This window comes from Podarcis melisellensis (genome assembly GCF_964234715.1).
Source record: "Podarcis melisellensis genome assembly, chromosome: 6".
Taxonomy (NCBI): domain Eukaryota; kingdom Metazoa; phylum Chordata; class Lepidosauria; order Squamata; family Lacertidae; genus Podarcis; species Podarcis melisellensis.
In genome coordinates, this window is record NC_138538.1 from 22759211 (window position 1) to 22778310 (window position 19100).

The following is a 19100-nucleotide window of genomic DNA, read 5'->3' on the forward strand; positions in this document are numbered from 1 at the left end:
CTGTGAGGTGAGTGGGGCTGAGAGACTTCAAAGAAGGGTGACTAGCCCAAGGTCACCCAGCAGCTGCATGTGGAGGAGCGGAGACGCGAACCCGGTTCACCAGATTACGAGTCCACCACTCTTAACCACTACACCACACTGAGATCCCATTGTTGATCCAAGCAAAACTCCCATTACCTGAATCTTTCTGAAGTATCTCACATGGCTTCATGCCAGTGTGAGTAATATGTGCAGTAGGTCGCTTCATCCTTGGGTGGGCCTTAGTGGGCAGTAATGGACAGCTGCTTCAGAATACATCAGATTTCTGGGTCTAGCCACCATTTTAATTTTCCCACAATGCCCCTGAAATAATACCTTGCTCTGGAGCATTGTGGGGGAAATTTAAATGGTGGCTTAGCCCAACCACCTGCTGCTCTCAAAGCATTGTCAGTGGGGGGACCTGTTGAGCTGCCCAAAAGAAGCTGGGTGCTGATGCCTGCCCAGACTCTGTCTAAGTTGTGCTTCCATTTGTGTCATCCTCTGATTATATGGCTGTTCTACATAGTCCCACCACCACAGACCTCTTGTAGAAGCCATTCAAAGTGTGAACAAAGGCAGGGCTTTTATCAATATAGCAAAGAACTGTGGTTCCTTTGTGGGTCTAAGGCATGGCTGTACAGTTATTCATTCTAGTGACATCATAAGGGTGATTCCAAAATGTATTATATTGGCTGCTATTTCCCCTTTCAAATCCCCTCACTCTCCCCGGTTTCTTCTTTAATCTTATGCCTGGAGATAATCAGAGGCCTTCTATTTACAAATATGTAATGATAGGTCTCCTCTACTTGCAATGTATTGACAGCCCTTCCTGGAACATTATCAAACCCCTTGGAGTTTTGAGTCTGCTTTCACTTCTTTGGGATCAAGCTCTGTAGCAGATGGAGGTTTATTGTGAACTAAAAAAGGCAATTTCTTCTGTGTACAGAAGTCTCCCCAGGAGCAACCATGGGCAACTGTTATTCCAACCAGATCTGTAGCAGCTGTATTGCTATATTTCTCCATGAGACGGGGAAAGTTGTCAATCTGCAGTTTTCATGTTTGCAAATGAAATACATCTGCTTCCTTTCCTCGTTGCTTCTCCCTGCTTCTAGCACATTGGCACATACACTCACACACATGTTTATTTCAAGCCAGAGACAAGTTTTGTGTTTGAAGGATGCTCAATATCCCCTTTATTGCAGGAATATGAATCAACACGCAATAGATCTATGTCTTCCAGGCTCCTCTCACTATCTTCAGAACCTCTGAAATGATCATAATTCCAGTCAGTCCCGGCTCTTAAAAGACAAGATGCATCAAGGATTTTCAAATGTAAGAACTCCCAATTTAGTATTCCGAAATACTACTATTACTTCTGTCTTGTTATTGTTATTATTACTATTTATTACTACTGCTGCTTAAGAGGTTTTGGCCTCTTGGGATCTTCTGTTCCATTTTGGAAATTAAAATAGATTAAACCCGCTTCCTAGGGACGTGGGTGGCACTGTGGTCTAAACCACAGAGCCTAGGCCTTGCCGATCAGAAGTTCGGCAGTTCGAATCCCCGCGATGGGGGTGAGCTCCCGTTGCTCGGTCCCTGCTCCTGCCCACCTAGCAGTTGAAAAGCACATCAAGTGCAAGTAGGTAAATAGGTACCACTCTGGCGGGAAGGTAAATGGCGTTTCCGTGCGCTGCTCTGGTTTACCAGAAGCAGCTTAGTCATGCTGGCCACATGACCCGGAAGCTGTCTGTGGACAAACGCCGGCTCCCTCGGTCTATAGAGTGAGATGAGTGTGCAACGCCCGAGTTGTCTGCGACTGGACTTACCGTAACTGTCATGGGTACCTTTACCTTTACCTTTAAACCCACTTCCTAGGCCTTGTCAGATGTTCATTCCACCCTGTTTGGCCTACAAAATGCCCTAATTATCAAGTTACCACCTTGCAGCAAAGCAATCCACCCAAGCCTTTCCATTTATCCTATACTAAATAAATTGCAGGAATAAATAAATTGTGGAAAGTCTAAAGTGCAGTTGGGGCTCCCTTAGACAGTATGTGCAAGAAAAATCTTGCTTCCTATTGCCAATGTTATTGCAGAAATCTGTTTACTAGAAATGAAAACAAACTCACAGCTCAGGGAGACAGCTAGTGGATTTCTTGCCTGGGCTTGTGACCTAAACTTTCCTAAACTTGATTTATCAAGAGTAGTGGAGGAGAGGGGATTGTGAGCTGGTATTCTGCCCCCCACCCACTCACTCCTGCTCTGTCATCTTCTGCCAGAGCACTTGCTTAATGGACAGATTCGCCTTGCTCTGGCTACTGAATGAGGTGATGCTGAACCTTGCAAGTTTGTGACAGTTTAGCCCAGTCAAAGTCAGAGGATGAGGGAAATGATGAAGCAAAGGCTAGATACTTATCTCCTTTTCTTTGATGAGATTTCTACTTCAGGCCAGCAGTTTAAACAGTAATGCTTCTTTGCAAGATTGTTTCGATATTTAATTAAAGGCTAAAAGTTGCATTTAAGCCGACTGAAGATACTTTGTTAAAGCTCACATAGGATGAGCCTGTGCAGTCAGGAGTAAGCTCCACTGAGCTCAGTGGAGTTCCCAGGAAACTATGAATGGAACTGAAGCTTCTAACAATAATGGATAGATAGCACAGCTACCTCCATGGCAATGAAGGCTTCTCCCACTCTTCAAAATTTACCACTACAGCACTGGCTAAGTGCTGTTAATTAGCCTAAATTCTGTGCTGAATTAAACCCACTTGCCTAAACTTCTGCCTACAGTTTCTGGATCCATGCAGCAGATCTCTTCAGGGCAAAGCAGGACTAGATCTGGGTTTAGATCTGGTATTTAGAAGAGACCCGACTGCGTACACTCAATCGACCCAGAGGCAAACCCCCACAAATTTTATCTCTGCTCCCCTCCCTGGCGAAAACAATTGCAGTTTTGTTTGCTTACTGGATGCCGCTTCTGACATTCTGAATAAGGGATGGTGACGACATGCTCCAGAGTCTCACTACATGATCGTGTGCAGCATGGCTTGACCCATCTCAAATTCGATGGTCTACAGAGCACTCTGCGCGCAGGCATGTGAATCCGCTGGGGCAGGCCTTTCAAGGAGAGCGCCTCATACAATTCTGAAGAAGCCGCCTCTGGGGATGTTGCCTCAGTTGACGTTTTAGGCTCAGCTACCTTGTCTATAGCAACTTCCTCAACTTCCATGGCAGGCTCATCCATTACGCTGACATTAGGTGCTGGAGGTTCCTCAGAGGGGGTGCAAACCCTGTCACATGAGCGGGATGGAAGCATTGTTATGGATTTTCATTGTTTTAGTTTTTTCTTCCATATACAGCCATACCTTGGTTTTTGAACAGCTTAGTTCACAAACAACTTGGAACTCAAACGCTGCAAACCTGAAGTAGGTGTTCTGGTTTGCGAACTTTGCCTCAGAAGCCGAACATCCGGTGCAGCTTCTGCGACTTCCGATTGGCTGCAGGACGCTCCTGCTGCCAATCAGAAGCCATGCCTTGATTTCCAAACATTTTGGAAGTCAAACGGACTTCCGGAACGCATTCTGTTTGAAAACCAAGGTATGACTGTAATTTAGGGCTCATCCGCATCTGAGCATTATGTAGCTCTTAATCCACTCCCCCTCCCTTTAGAATTAAATGAATAGTTTAATATTTAAACTATTTGAAATTTGTACACGAGGAGCAATTTGGCCTTTCCCATTCCAGGAGGCATTCCCGTTTGTGTTTGTCCCTGCCTTATAGTTTGTTGATTCTGTCATGCCAGTGAAATACTCACAGGGCCCATGTGCACCTTGTTCTGTTTGGTTTTGGTTTTTAAGAAATCCCTGCCCAAGAAGTGTGGAAATGCATACAGATAGGCAATGGTAAATTTGCTTCTGCAGTTTTCTAGTTGTGTACAAACCTGAGGGATGAAAAGAAAAGAAGACTTTTTCTTTTCAGGGCACACTGGAAATAAAAATAAATAAATGAAAGCACTTAGGAAGTAGTGGGCAAAGAAGAGTGGAGCTGCAGAAAGTGGCAGTTGATCCACCCACCCCAAAACATCAAAACAAATAATCTGTGACCCTGAGAGGAATTTGGAACCCAATTTTCCCCAATATTGAATTATCCCCATATCCCAATATCAGGTAAATCAAGGGGATGATCATCAGATTTACAGATGACACCAAACTGAGAGGGGTAGCCAATGCCGCAGAAGATAAAATCAGGATTCAAGACTACCTTGACAGATTGGAAAATGGGGCCAAAACTAACAATATGAATTTCAACAGAGAGAAATGTAAGGTTCTGCACTTAGGCAGGAATAACTAGCTGCACAAATTTAAGATGGGGGACACCTGGCTTGCTTGTAATACATGTGAAAATGATCTAGGGGTCTTAGTAGATCACAAGCCTAACGTGAGTCAACAGTGTGATGCAGCAGCAAAAAAAGCTAATGTTATTCTAGGCTGCATCAACAGAAGTAGAGTGTCCAGATCAAGGGAAGTAATATTGTTGTTGTTTAGTCATTTAGTCATGTCCGACTCTTTGTGACCCCATGGACCAGAGCACGCCAGGCACTCCTGTCTTCCACTGCCTCCCACAGTTTGATCAAACTCATGCTGGTAGCTTCGAGAACACTGTCCAACCATCTCACCCTCTGTTGTCCCCTTCTCCTTGTGAGGGAAGTAATAGTACTGCTCTATTTTGCCTTGGTCAGACCACACCTGGAATACTTTGTCCAACGGGGGGACCACAATTTAAGATGGATGTTGACAAGCTGGAACGTGTGCGGAGAAGGGCAACTAAGATTATCAAGGGTCTGGAAACCAAGCTTTATGAGAAATGGTTCAAGGAGCTGGAAAAGAGGAAACTGAAAGGAGATATCATAGCCACCTTCCAATATAAAAATGGCTGTGACATGGAAGATGGAGCAATCTTGTTTTCTCCTGCTCCAGAGCCAATGGATTCAAGTTAGAAGAAAAGAGATTCCAGCTCAACATCAGGAAGAACTTTCTGACAGTCAGAGCTGTTTGACAGTGGAATGAACTCATTTGGGAGGTGGTGGTTTCTCCTTCCTTGGAGGTTTTTAAGCAGAGGTTCGATGGCCATCTGTCATGGATGCTTTAGATGAGATTCTTGCATTGCAGGGAATTGGACTGGATGACGCTTGGGATCCTGTCAGCAAAGCTCAGATGCTAACAGGAGAAGAAGAAGCAGGCATAGAGAGAGAACAGTTAAAAGCAGAAGGCAGAAAGGAGGGGGAGAGCAGCTGTAATCTGAGCTCTGAACAAAGGGGAGGTGAAAGACAGGAGCAGAGTGACAGGCTGCTGCGTGAGAGCTCCAATAATGAGTCAGACATTGGAATGTAGAAAGCATTCTCTCCCAAATCTCGTAGGATCTCAAAAGTGCTCTAAAGATCTAAAGTGTTATGTACGGAAGTTCTCACCCTGGGCCAGCAGGGGGATACTGTAGATAGTTTTCACTCAGGTCCACATATGCAAATAGGGGATTGAAAGTGACATTCAGTGATTGGCTAGTTACAGAAGTTTGCTACTGTAGCGTTGTAGTGGAGCTCTATATAAGCAGGCTGGCTGAACCCTTCAGTTCAGTTCTGTTCTGAGAATAAACAAGAGCTGTTTTGAAGAATCGCTGTGTCGTCCGATATGTTCACCCACAACTTAACATAAAGAATCTAAAGAGCTCTAAAGAAGCTCCAAAGATACCGGAAGAGAAGGTGGGGGCTTTCGTGCTGGGGAAGGGGGAGGAGCTCAGTCCGGGCAGCTCCATCTTCTGGGGAGGACGATGAGTAGAGGAGCTCCATCCTAGTTTGTTGTTTCTGAAATAATTAACAGCCAGAGTCGTCTCACGTTTGTGGGAGAGACCAAGCCATAACAGATCCCTTCCAGTTCTATGATTCTATGATCATATAGTCACACACACTTTTTCAGAGGGCCCTGTTTGTTATTCTAGCAAAATAAACGCATGTATGCACACAGATCCCTATCTATGGTCACTTACCCAGAGCAGGAAGCCCCTGAATCCAGAGCACTCCCAATCGCTAACATCTTCCTGTACTTGTGCGCTAATTCACAAAGCCACTCAATTCTGCGGTTTGGACTCTTGAGCATTTTGAGGAGAACCAGTTTCTTTATTATCTGTGCAGGTACAGAAAATAAAGAGAGCACACAACATCTGAAGAGGTTGCCAAAGAGTGAGCCCCAGCCTGTTTCATTATTTGTATTTTCTTGAGACTATTGTAGTTAACTGTTTACTTGTGTGAGGTCAACAGGAAAAAGACAGAAATATTTTTTAAAATAAAAATTCATTTTTAAAATTTTGTTTCAATACGATATTATACACACATGCAATTATTCCAGCAGGCTCCAAAATGCCTAAGGTTTTTAAATTTAATTTTATGTTTGCTTTTGGCCTAGTTCCTTAAGGCTGGGTCCACTGTGGAGCTACATGTTGATATAATATGTTGGTTGCCTCAGATCGTCTCTGTGTTGGGGTTGGGTGTGTGCTACTTTTTTCTTGGGTTAACCCTGACAAAAAAATATATTGGACCAGTCTTTAAACTGGTGGACATGGTGGGACTTTTGACAAGGACGTTGCATCTCCCCAAATGATGCTAGCTAACTTTAGGCATTAAACCTTGCAACAGGCAAACAGAATGGCATCTTACCCTCCTTAGGTGGCTCCTTACGTGTACCAAATTGCTTGTCTGAGATGCTCCACTCTCCACATCAATGATCTGAGAAAGACAGAGCAAAGTTATGGGGACAACGAAAGACGTCTTGTCCTCAACACACTTTGTTTGTGGCACTTTGTCTGCAACATCAAGAGGAATCAAATGCAAGTGGCCATTGAACTATACCCTTAGGATAAAGTCCAATTGATCTAAAATTGGGCCGGGTGGCAGTTTTAAAAATAATGCTATAATGTGGTATTGACTACTGTGGTGGGTGAATAAGCTAGACAGTGTGTAACAGGCCTCTGCTTGCACCCTATTATTGTGGGATTTTAGGGGGGGAGAGGGGTACCACAAAAACTCGCCCCATGCCCTCTGTTGTGAAATGCCATCCTTGTGAAATGCCTGAAGTAGGGAACTTGTGGAGGAGACTGCATGAATTGGACTACTGAGTCAGCCATGTCAAAGCCACTAACAGAGCCTACCCTTTGAATTGCAGTGTTTTTATAACTTTGTTATAAACAGCAAGAAGCAAATATTACACAGAATGCATGAGTCGCTCAGAAGGAGCAGCCTATTTATATAACTGTTAAATCATGTCTAGAGCCATTATTATTTAGGGATGGAGAGACTGCAAATAAAAATACATATGAGAAAACAAAGATGGCCAAAGGGCAAGATCATATACATGGGCCTGCTGAGTGCCTTAGAACTACGCATGAGTCTCCACCGTGTGATTCAGATCACAGATCCTCCAATGCCCCTATATTCTAAGGACATCCCTGATTTAGAGAAGCTGTCCTGGTTTCTGATTTGATCCCGGAATGTCCCACTTTTCCATAGGACGTCCCTACAGTGGTACCTCTGGTTACAGATGCTTCAGGTTACATACGCTTCAGGTTACAGACTCTGCTAACCCAGAAATAGTACCTTGGGTTAAGAACTTTGCTTCAGGATGAGAACAGAAATCGCGCGGCAGCAACGCGGCAGCAGCGGGAGGCCCCATTAGCTAAAGTGGTGCTTCAGGTTAAGAACAGTTTCAGGTTAAGAACAGACCTCCAGAACGAACTAAGTTCTTAACCCGAGGTATCACTGTATTTTCATTGGAGAAATGTTGGAGGGTATGGAGTTATCCAACCCTCAAGCTGTCTGAAGGCAATCCTTTATAGGGAAGGGTTTTTTTTTAATGTTTAATGTTTTATTATGTTTTTATATATGCTGGAAGCTGCCCAAAGTAGATGGAACAACCCAGTAAAATGTGTGGGGTATAAATAGTAACATTATCATTATGGAATGAGACGTCCCTATTTTCATCTGATAAATGTTGGAGGGTATGAGATCATTGGCAGAGTGTGTGTCATGTGAGTTAGCCCCTCTCCAACATGGAAGGCCTGAAGGGGGAAAGCCTGGTGAATGTGTGGTCTAATTAACAAATAATTAAATAATTAGGCTTGTAGGCTGAAGGTTCCCCACCACTGAGGGTGGCTGGACAGCATGGAAGTGGGCCCAGTGGGGGACATAAACAGCAGGGGTAGGGCTAGTGTTCATGTCCCACTGCCTCTCTCCATGCAATCTGAATTGCATAAAGGCTGTGTAAATATTATCACTTTCTCAGCCTCTAGCGTGCTCCCAGCACTGGTGTTTAAAGCCATGTGGTCACAAAGAGTCGGACACGACTAAACGACTAAACAACACATATGGCGTTAGTCATACGGCATCTAGCACAGAACATTAGAATTGCTGCAACAGGCCTGTATAAATTATTAAGTGGTCCACCAAAGACCTTCAGCAATTTTCAAGTTGTTTATGCAGCAGGGAAGTGTGTGGGAACCACTTCAATAATCTATTTTGCTTTCATTGTGATTGTCTGTATGTTTTTAACAGATTTCATTTATCTACCTATCATCTGTCTGTCTGTCTGTCTGTCTGTCTGTCTGTCTCTCTATCTATTAACGTTTAATCATTCTTTTAATGATAGTTCCCCTGAAGAAGAAGAAGAATCCTACAACTTCTTGAGAAACAGTCCTGTTTAATGTGATTGTTATTCCAGTAACTGTTGTTTTTAATTGCTCTCTGTTCTCTTTGTGTGTGAGAGTGGAGAATGGCTGCTGAGAGGGGCTTCTCAGGATACTGCTGAGGAAAGTGTTGTGTCAGTGTGATCTGTCTGAAGTGAAACAGACAGAGGGAGAACTCTAAATCTGTGCAGCAGTTCTCTGTAAGGAACAAAGAGAATACTGCTGAGGTAAAAGCAAAACCTTTCATAAGAAACTGTAAGGCCTGAGTGAGGTGCAAGTTTCAATACAGTTTTGTTTATAGGTCTCAGTAAGAAGACTACAATTCAAGCGAGAACGTACCCATGTTTGAATAAGCGTGAGATTTTAAATATATTCATCTCAGTTATATGTTTATGAAAATAAAGCTTTTTTGAAAATAAATAGTCTGGACATTGTATAGTCTTTACAAAAAGGCTATCGCCCACCTAGAAGAGTTATTTAGCTTCCTAGCTGTAAGCTACTCTGTTACTTTGCATATCATCAAAATTTAATTTATATACATAACACTGCAGGCAGGGGGTGTCTTGTTTTTATCGATTAGCATGTAAGCCACTGCAGGAGCCTCTGTGGCTCAAGAGTAGCATACGAATGTTTAAGTAAATGAATAAGTAAACAGGCATCTGGATAGCCACTGTAGGGAACAAGAGGCTGGGATAGATAGGTCTGTGGTTTGATCCAGCCAGGCTCTTTTGATGTTCTTAATAAAAGCCACGGCTTTAGAAGCTTTTGAACTCACTGCTGCTTTATCCTCTGTGGGATCTATAGCTGCTTACAAGTATGTAGCACTTGGATCAGTATGAAAGGCTGCCTGCCAGGGAAGGATAGATTCTCATAACATTTTTTGTAATGTACCAGAAAATTCCACTACTTTCTGGGGGGTTTTTAAATCCACAGGCCGATTTTCAGCATTTCTCTCACCCCCCACTTCACCCCTCACTTTGAGCCTTGAGTAAATGATGCCAACTCCTGGTTTCTTAAGAAGACGAGATACCTTTGGACATTGTTTCTTCTTCTCCAAGACTTTCATATTCACTCAGGTGGTTTTGTAAGAGCTTCAACAACAGGGTTTGTAGCAGACAGGCAAGATACATGAGAAATAGGTGGCTGCTTTCTCTGGCTCTGAGATGCTACTGCCCCTTTCAGGGCTTGGGGAGCCATGAATGATGTGAAAGCTTAAGTGCTGTGACATAATTTATTTGTGATGTCAGAAACCAGGTGTCAGCAATGACTGGGGGGAGAGAGTCACAGTCTTGGAGGCTGGAAGAGGGTTAGAGGAGGAGGATTGTGGGAAACCTATGTCTAAACAAGGGCTTTTCTGAGGGACCGCAGAAGGTGTGAAGGCCTCAGCAAAGGAAGCAAGAGTGACCCTGGTTACTTCACATTGCATCAGGGATAGTAGTATCCCTCTGCCCGTTGTGTCCACAAATCCTTGTAAAGGATCAACCAGGGTGCAATTGTGATTGTCAGAAACTACTACTTCTCCCTGGTTTGAGATAATGGGAAATGCCTGCTGCATCAGACCAAAGGCCCATGGAGTCAAGCAATCTCTTTCCATCATCAGTGATCAAGGCAGGGGTCTCTAGGAAGCCCACAAGCAGAGTATAAAGACTACAGCCACTCCAGCCTTTAATGTCTGTTCTTGTCCCCAAACCATCTGTGGGACTTTGACAGGTGGTTGGGACAACCGACATCATAATGATGAATAGATAGGCTGTCCCACCCACCTGTCCCACTGGAGTAGGAAGAGACTGCTGAATCAAAGCTGGCCTGCTGGATCAAAAAATGTTCCCCACCCCTGTGCTAGACCATGATTTAGTGCTATGATGAACCACAGTGACCCTTGGGCTGGGGCTCTCTCCCCCTCCTCCAGTGCAGCCATTATCAGAAGCTTCCATTTCCATTTTAGATTAATCACAGTTATCAATGGCTACTCTTCGTGATAGCTCTGCTCTGCTTCCATGGGCAGAGGTCGTGATGGTTCTGAATACAAGTTGCTGGAAACCACAGGAGGCGAGAGTGTTCTTCTGCTTGGGTCCTGCTTACAGGTTTCCCACGGGTATATCCACTTGGCCACTGTGGATTCTGGACTCGATGTCCGTTGACCTGATCCAGCCAAATTCTTCTCATGTTCTTAATGTTCTCTGCAGCATAGTCTAACCCCTCACTCCTTCCACTTGGAGCCCAGTATACCTGAAGGAGCGTCTCCACCCCCATCGTTCTGCCCGGACATTGAGATCCAGCGCCGAAGGCCTTCTGGTGGTTCCCTCATTGCGAGAAGCAAAGCTACAGGGAACCAGGCACAGGGCCTTCTCGGTAGTGGCACCCGCCCTGTGGAACGCCCTCCCATCAGATGTCAAAGCGATAAACAACTATCTGACATTCAGAAGATATCTTAAGGCAGCCCTGTTCAGGGAAGTTTTTAATGTGTGATATTTTAGTGTATTTTTGGTTTCTATGGAAGCCGCCCAGAGTGGCTGGGGAAACCCAGCCAGATGGGCGGGGTACAAATAATAAATTATTATTATTATTATTATTATTATTATTATTATTATTATTATTATCCTCAAGTGCTTCTTGCTCCTAATCTGAGTCAGGGGACTCAAAGGGACAAATATTTTGTTGCTTCTCATTTGATGCAAAACATTTTCTTATTTTTTACATAAGTTGGAAAAAACGACGTCTATGGTGGTGGACTTGTTTTCAAGGCAGAGTGAGGCAGCTGCCTCAAGTGACAGATACTGGGGGAGCCAGTGGCATCCAGCCAGCTTTCCCCATTCTTGGATCTCCAGATGCTGCTCCCATCATGCCTAGCCAGCATGGCCAATGGTCAGGGACCCAATATTGGAAAAAGCTGCCTTGAGCTAGCCTGCAGTCCTCTGTTGCTGTGGCCATTAGTGTCTCATCATCTGTCCAATTGGAGATGCCAGTCCAATCAAATTATGTACTTGGAAAGATGGGAGGGTGCTATATTGTCCATTTTTGGCCACCCCCAAATTCTGTTGTGACATAGCAGGGCTGTGGAATTACCTGCTTTGGAATATAAGTGCACCAGACCTTCTCAGCGACTTCAGGGACATGTTTTCAGCTTCTTTGCTCATGCTCATCATTGAACATTGTGGTGGCTCTGTCTTTGTACCTAAGATGGGGGGGGGAGCACTCATGTTTATTATGGCTACATTCACACTATACATTTAAAGCACCTTATACTACTTCAAACAGTTTGGGCTTTCCCCAGATAATTCTGGGAGCTGTAGTTTGTTACAAGTGCTGAAACCTATTCCAGATCTCCAATTCCCAGAGTTTTCTTTGAAGAGGGATTGGCTGTTAATTCTGAGAATTGTAGCTCTGGGAAGGGAATAGGAGTCTTCTAGCAGTAACCTTGCAGTGCAAGGTTAACAAACTGAAGCCTCAATATTTTTTTGGGGGGGTGGAAACAATGACTATGGGATCATAGTGCTTTAAATATGTGGTGTGAATGTGGCCATATGTCTGCAGTGCAGTTCTGTTGCAAAGATAGAAGTAGCATATGTAGCTCTTATTTGAAGCCATCCGTTTGAAGGAGTCCTCTGTTTGGAAAACTGTCTGGTCCAAGTTTGGTTTAAAGATGAACAACAATAAGAAGAGAGAGAGTGGCAGGGGCAAGTCGTGAAGTTGCCCACCAACAGTTATCACCTGACTAAAGAGGCACCTGGCCATTTTCCTCCCCATTGTGGCAAGTCAGGCTGTATATCTATTAAAATTATAGTAATTATTTCCAAATTTTGCATCTCTCTGTAATACATTAGCATGCACACATTTTTTATTTTATTTATTCTTTTGCAAAGCTGTGGTCTCTTTTGTAGCTGTGCAAGTGGCCACCCTAGAGTGAGTGCCTGGGGCTGTGGGTGCTATGCAGTGTGCATGGCCCTGGTACCCAAATTTGTGGGTACCTAGCCCCTTCATGGGAAATTTTGTGGGTGCTTGGGCACCCAGAGCCCCAGGGAGTTGGTACCTATGCATGGGGCTGATCCTTCTCGTCTCAGATGAAGGCCCAGCAGGTCATCCTCTATGAAGAATGGGATTTGGGTAGATGGGCAATCTCAGTTGCTGAGGTTTTAAGGATTCAGTGAATGGTTGAGTCTTATTTCCGTTTCACTTTGTGAGTCCCTGCTTTTAAGTCCCTCTTAGGATGCTTCCTCCTTTCAGAAGAGGGGGAAAAGAAAGAAGCAAGCAGGCACGCAAGCAAATGGAACAGAAAATCCCAAAGAAACAAAAGAGGGCACATATTGTTCTCAAGATCAGAGCAGTAAAAGGACCAGCCACTCTACATCTGTTTGTGGTTCCTATGGATGTGAAGCAAAATTACTAGTGTGTCATCTAGCCATATTCCCAATTAGGCATTATACCCCTGTTAAAAGGACAATTTGAAGAGAAGGGAAGAGTGGCTCTCGGCATATTAGAATGGAAACAGATGAGCTCAAACAGGCAGTGCTTTGTTATGTAAATTGATTATGATTGAAAGCGGTATTTAGTAGACCACTGAGGCTGTCCGCTAAAACCGCAGGATGCTTAGAGATGTTTCATCAGCAGGGGGCAGTATTGCTCAGTTCTAAGTCTAGAGCAAGATCACCATGGAAACTACAATGCTTGACTGGCAGATAAGGTAAAAAGAACTATGCATTTTTATTTTATTTTTTAAAAAGAGCTGTCATGTAAGTAAAAGAAAAGAAAAGTTCACTCAATCAGCTGTGTGGATTTGAACAGATTGGTTCGTTATCAGTTCAAATTTGCACTACAGCTGATGCTTGAAAGACATTTAAGGGCGAGTCCTGCTGGGTAAGGCAAGGGTACCATCTAGTTACATCTGGGACGCGGGTGGCGCTGTGGTCTAAACCACAGAACCTAGCGGTTGCCGATCCAAAGGTCGGCCGTTCAAATCCCCTGCAACAGGGTGAGCTCCTGTTACTCGGTCCCTGCTCCTGCCAACCTAGCAGTCAGTTTGAAAGCACATCAAAGTGCAAGTAGATAAATAGGTACTGCTCTGGTGGGAAGGTAAACGGCATTTCCATGCGCTGCTCTGGTTCGCCAGAAGCAGCTTAGTCATGCTGGCCACATGACCCAGAAGCTGTACGCCGGCTCCCTCGGCCAATAAAGCAAGATGAGCACCGCAACCCCAGAGTCGGTCATGACTGGACCTAATGGTCAGGGGTCTCTTTACCTTTTCCTTTACCATCTAGTTCAACATTTTATCAGGCAGATGTTGCCAGGAAGCCCACAAACAAGGCATGAAGTTTAACACTCCTGCCCTGTTGTTTGCCTGTCAGCAACAGGCATTCAGAGGTACTGCCCCCTCCCCAAATGGGAGATTCCATAACTGGAGGTTTAAAACATTGATTGCTTTTCCTTCCATAAATTTGTCATAAGCAGATACCTTATACTGAGTCAGATCAACAGTCCACCTACCTCAGTATCGTCTACACTGACTGGCAGCAGTTCTCCAGAGTTCTCAGGCCTACCTGGAGGTGCCAGGAATTTCCATCTAGGTGACTGGATTCTAGTCCTACCGGGGAGGGGGGTGGGAAATCTGGATAATTTTGTAAACTTTGCCATGCCCCTTCTTAGCTATCTTTCTCTACTGTCAAAAGCACCTAAAACAATAGCTTTGGGGTCTGTGTGCAGGGAACATACTCTTTCCAGCCTCTTTATAATTTTATTTGCCTTTTTCTAACACCTTTTCCAACTTAATGGTATCATTTTCAGATGGAATATCCAGAACTATACACAGTATTCCAACTACGCTCATATGATAGCTTTATGTTATAAAGGGCATGCTGGTTGCTTTGTTTTCAATCCACTTCCTAATACTATTAGCATGGAATTTGCCTTTTGCGCTGTTGCTATGCACTGAACCGAGGCTTTCATTGCGTTATCCATGACAACCATACAGGGTTATCTGGATCCTCACACCCACTTGAGACTCCATCAGTGTACAGCATGTGTAGTTGAGACGGAACTGGGATAACGTTGTGATGGCATAGGCAACCTTGTATGTGTCTGTCACTGGAGTGGTATGATGCAGAAGCATAACATCACATCATGCTTTACATAAACACCCTCCCTATGTTCTTATGGGACGCGGGTGGCGCTGTGGGTTAAACCACAGAGCCTAGGACTTGCCAATCAGAAGGTTGGCAGTTCGAATCCCCACCACAGGGTAAGCTCCCGTTGCTCGGTCCCTGCTCCTGGCAACCTAGCAGTTCAAAAGCACATCAAAGTTCAAGTAGATAAATAGGTACGGCTCCGGCGGGAAGGTAAATGGCATTTCCGTGCGCTGCTCTGGTTCGCCAGAAGCGGCTTAGTCATGCTGGCCACATGACCCAGAAGCTGTACACCGGCTCCCTTGGCCAATAAAGCGAGATGAGCCCTGCAACCCCAGAGTCAGTCACGACTGGAACTAATGGTCAGGGGTCCCTTTACCTTTATCTATGTTCTTATACCATAGCACACAGGAAAAATGAGCCATGTCTTGAGCCCATGGAAAGTCTGGAAAGTGTACCAACACCAGGGCAGGCATCCTGTCTCAGGCCTTGTTCCCTCATTTCCCCCAGTGCTACCAATGACTGAATGGCAGCCTTGAAGCTTCACTGCTCCTGCCTTTTTGCAGCATCTTTCTGATATTGCATTGCACCAACGCAAACTTCTTTTTGCATAGGCAGTGACCCTGTGGGTTTCTCTAACCACAAGGCTACTGATGATTATGAGGCCCCATCCAGCTTCCAGAACATCTTCAATCTGAGCTGTCTTTGTTACATGTTCTTAGTACCCAGTAGCCCAATGGAGCAGACAGAGTCAATCCAGGGTACTTCACAGAGAAAATGCCAGCTGAAGTCCAGCAGTTGACCACCACCTGGGGTTGGTGTCCACAGATCTCAGCAGTTACCAACATGGGTGCTCATCTGAATATAACATGTAGCTTGCCCCTGAGCCAAAGGGGTCAATCAGGCCACCCTGCTTGCTGCCCCCTTTCCTGCCTTCTTGCTTCTTCAAGATCAGCACACTTAGCCTGAGGCAGCCAGGGTTGCTCCATGAGCTGCCCTTCCCCCAAATAATACTTAGTACATTGCCTGAATAAAAAAAGACGCAAATAAAAGACTTACAAAATTGTTTACGTCAGCACTGAACTTTCTCTTACAAAGGACAGCTTTGGTTAAAACCTGGCTTTAATTCCACCTTTTAAACCTGTAGTGAATCAGTTCGTGGCTGGTGATTACTGCTTTTATGCCTTAACTCTTTCCTTGCCGTTGTTAAGCGGCAGATTCTTGGCATGCTCAAAAGCGGTCCCTGCCTGCTCAGCTGTGTTTGTTGTGCATCTCGGTTCAGAAAGACCTGAATAGGCCCAAACTGACTCAGTCTGGAGATTCTCCTCCCACCCACCCACAACCCCTGCCTGCTCCTCTCCATATTCTATCCAGCTTGAGAGCACTCATGAGTTTTTGGCATCTTCCAGTGGTGGCTGGTGCCCCCTGGGACTGGTAGGGCAGAAGGCAGGGAAGCCCACAATAGCTGGCTCCCCCTACCTCCCAACAAGCACTGAGACTTAGGGAGGAGGAGGCTGATAAAGAGTGCTGTCCGCTGGGCTTGAGGTCCCAAGTCGCAAGTGGTTAGATTGGTCTCAACTAGGGCCAGGGCCTTTTCAGTACTGGCCCCAACTTGGTGGAACGCTCTGTCACAAGAGGCTAGGGCCCTGAGGGACTTGACATCTTTCCACAGGGCCTGCAAGACAGAGCTGTTCCACCTGGCCTTTGGTTTGGACTCAGTCTGACCCTTATGTTTCCCTCCCATTACGGTTTTGATCTATGGCCTATTATTTAAAATAAGGCTGCATTTTAAATTGTATTTTTAACCTGTATTTTAAATTGGTGTTTTATTTTTTATTATATGTTTTATTATAATGTTACTGGTGTTAGCCGCCCTGAGCCCGGCTCTGGCCAGGGAGGGTGGGGTATAAATAAAATAATCTTCCTCTTCTTCCCAATGCATTTTGCGGCCTGAGGCAAAGGACAAGATGGTGCCCCAAACATTCTATGTACAGAAGCTGACTGGGCTGGAAGCTGACTCTTGCTTCAGCACTGGTGATGGGACAGTGTCCATAACTTGGAAGCAGCAGGCTAGCATAAGGGGCGCAGTGCCAGCTGTCCTCCAACAGGGGGGCTCAAGTGGAATGGCAGGGGGCTGCCACTGCTGCATTCCCACCTGAGTTGCTACTGCCTGAGGCAGCCACCTCACTCTGCCTAATGATAGGGCCAGCCCTGGCAGCTTCATAGGAGCAAGCAATGAATCCAGTCCAAAATTAGGGAGGCAGCTTAAAGGAACAGAGTCGTACATAAGAAGACAAGCAAGGAAGCACAGGAAACTCACAGGCAAGCAGACAGAAAAGAAATCTTAACCAGAGCTGGCAAAAGATGCTGATATTATCAGGCACTCTCCAAGGTCCACACACCTCAGCAGGGAACACCCAGAAGACACCACCAGAACCAAGAAGGACAGCAGCACTGGTAGATAACAGTTGCCAGCATGTATTGAAGGAACAATCGGGTGGATTTTAAATGCTTCTTAATACTAGGTGGGGCATAATACTAGTTCTGCTGTCTTTTTTATAACCCACAACTCACTCCCAGAGTCCCCAGGCCATGCTGCTGCTCCTTCTGCCATTGCTGCCCGCTTTCTCCCATCTGGCCTAAGGCCAAACAGAACTATAGACAGCCAGTGATTTACCCAGGACACAACATGTTGTTGCTCTTACTGAAGGAGAGACCCACAGGAGACCTGGAGGTTGCATAGCAGGACACAGAGTGACATAGGCCTTCAATTATTACATGACTCTCTGGCTTAGGAAGGTCCTTGGTTACGAATCTAATCCAAAAAGAAACACCCCCCAAAAACCAAGACACAGAAGAAAACAATGGCATGGCCCTCCTTCCTTATATCAAGGGCACTACAGATAAAATTAACAAAATCCTCCATAAACACAATATCAAAACAGCCTTTTGCACCAACCAAAAAATAGCCAATATCCTCAGAAACCCCAAGGATAAAATCCAGTTGGAAAACCAAGGGGTCTATGAAATACCCTGCAAAGTCTGCCCAGCCACGTACATTGGACAAACAAACAGACGAATAAATGCACGTATCGCAGAACACAAGAATGCCGTCAAAAAAGAAGAAAAAACTTCCTCTCTTTTCCAACACATGAAAGAAACAGGACACGAAATTAATTTTGCAGATTCCAAATTGCTCTTTAACATGGAACATCACCACAAGAGAATAATCATGGAAGCCATCGAGATAGAGAAACACCCTCACAACATGAACAAGCGTGACGACACATCCCGCTTGCCAGACATCTGGAAATTAGCCCTCCCCACAAAAACTGACACCAGATCCAGAGGCACACAGAACGCCACCACCAATCAACCACACCAGACCCAAACCCAGACCCTCTCCACAGATAAATTACAGACACCATCCAGTAGCCAAACCATGGTGGCACCTCCGGATGCTGCACCCCCCTGCAATCCCTACACAGATCTGGCTGACACAGGCCACAAAACCACAGCTCGCCCCTATACACGAAGCCAAGCCAGAGCACAACTAAGTGCAGTACAGCCATCTTCTCAGAAAAACTCTTCACAAAGTTCAAGAGGTCAAGACACAAAGACTTTAGCAACTAATCCACACCTAATGACCCACCTAAGTGGTACTCAGGATATCACTCAAGAAATCACTCAAGATATCCCTCAAGTAATTAAGGAACAAAAGAAGAAAAGGCACACTAGCCTGGGAACTTCCTCTCTGCCCAGAACATTGGAGGCTATACACCACACCCCCTCAACAGTATTTATAGGAACTCAAACACTGAGATCCTGCTCTGTTCCAGTAACAAGAAGCCGAAAGCACCAGCCTGAAGATGACGAGTGAGACCTCGTCGAAACGTCGCCTAGACACCCCAACTTTTACACGGGAAGACACCCGAGGACACCAAAACCTGCATTCCTGTACCCGTGAAAATCTACGAAAGCAAATATATATATATATATATATATATATATATATATATATATATATATATGAATGAGGCTGGCAAATTTATGAGGCTTTACAGGCTTATTCTGAGGCACATGGCAGCATAAAACAAACTTGCAACCTGAAGTAGTACAGTCCATTCTACCACTTCATTTTATTTATTTTATTTATTTTGGGATGCGGAAAGAAAGCTTTGGGTTTCCTGCTTACAAGCCACTAATCATCATGTGGTAAAGAAGGTTTCTCCTTTGCAGCAAA

At 44.9% G+C, this 19100-nt stretch overlaps 1 protein-coding gene across 2 annotated transcripts; it reads right to left on the reverse strand.

Moving 5' to 3' along the window:
- Positions 1-1180: 1180 nt before the first annotated feature.
- On the reverse strand, positions 1181-9958 carry TP53TG5 (TP53 target 5). 2 transcript variants are annotated; one of them, XM_081917368.1, is made up of 5 exons: positions 9772-9958; positions 6721-6789; positions 6054-6190; positions 2980-3304; positions 1181-1283 (listed from the first exon to the last, which is right to left on the reverse strand). In XM_081917368.1, exons 1-5 carry the CDS (start codon positions 9805-9807, stop codon positions 1275-1277), a joined length of 576 nt encoding a protein of 191 aa, XP_081773494.1. In that variant the 5' UTR covers positions 9808-9958; the 3' UTR covers positions 1181-1274. The 2 variants fall into 2 exon arrangements, with proteins under 2 accessions (XP_081773494.1, XP_081773493.1); XM_081917367.1 differs by having other exon boundaries at positions 1181-1316.
- Positions 9959-19100: the final 9142 nt, after the last annotated feature.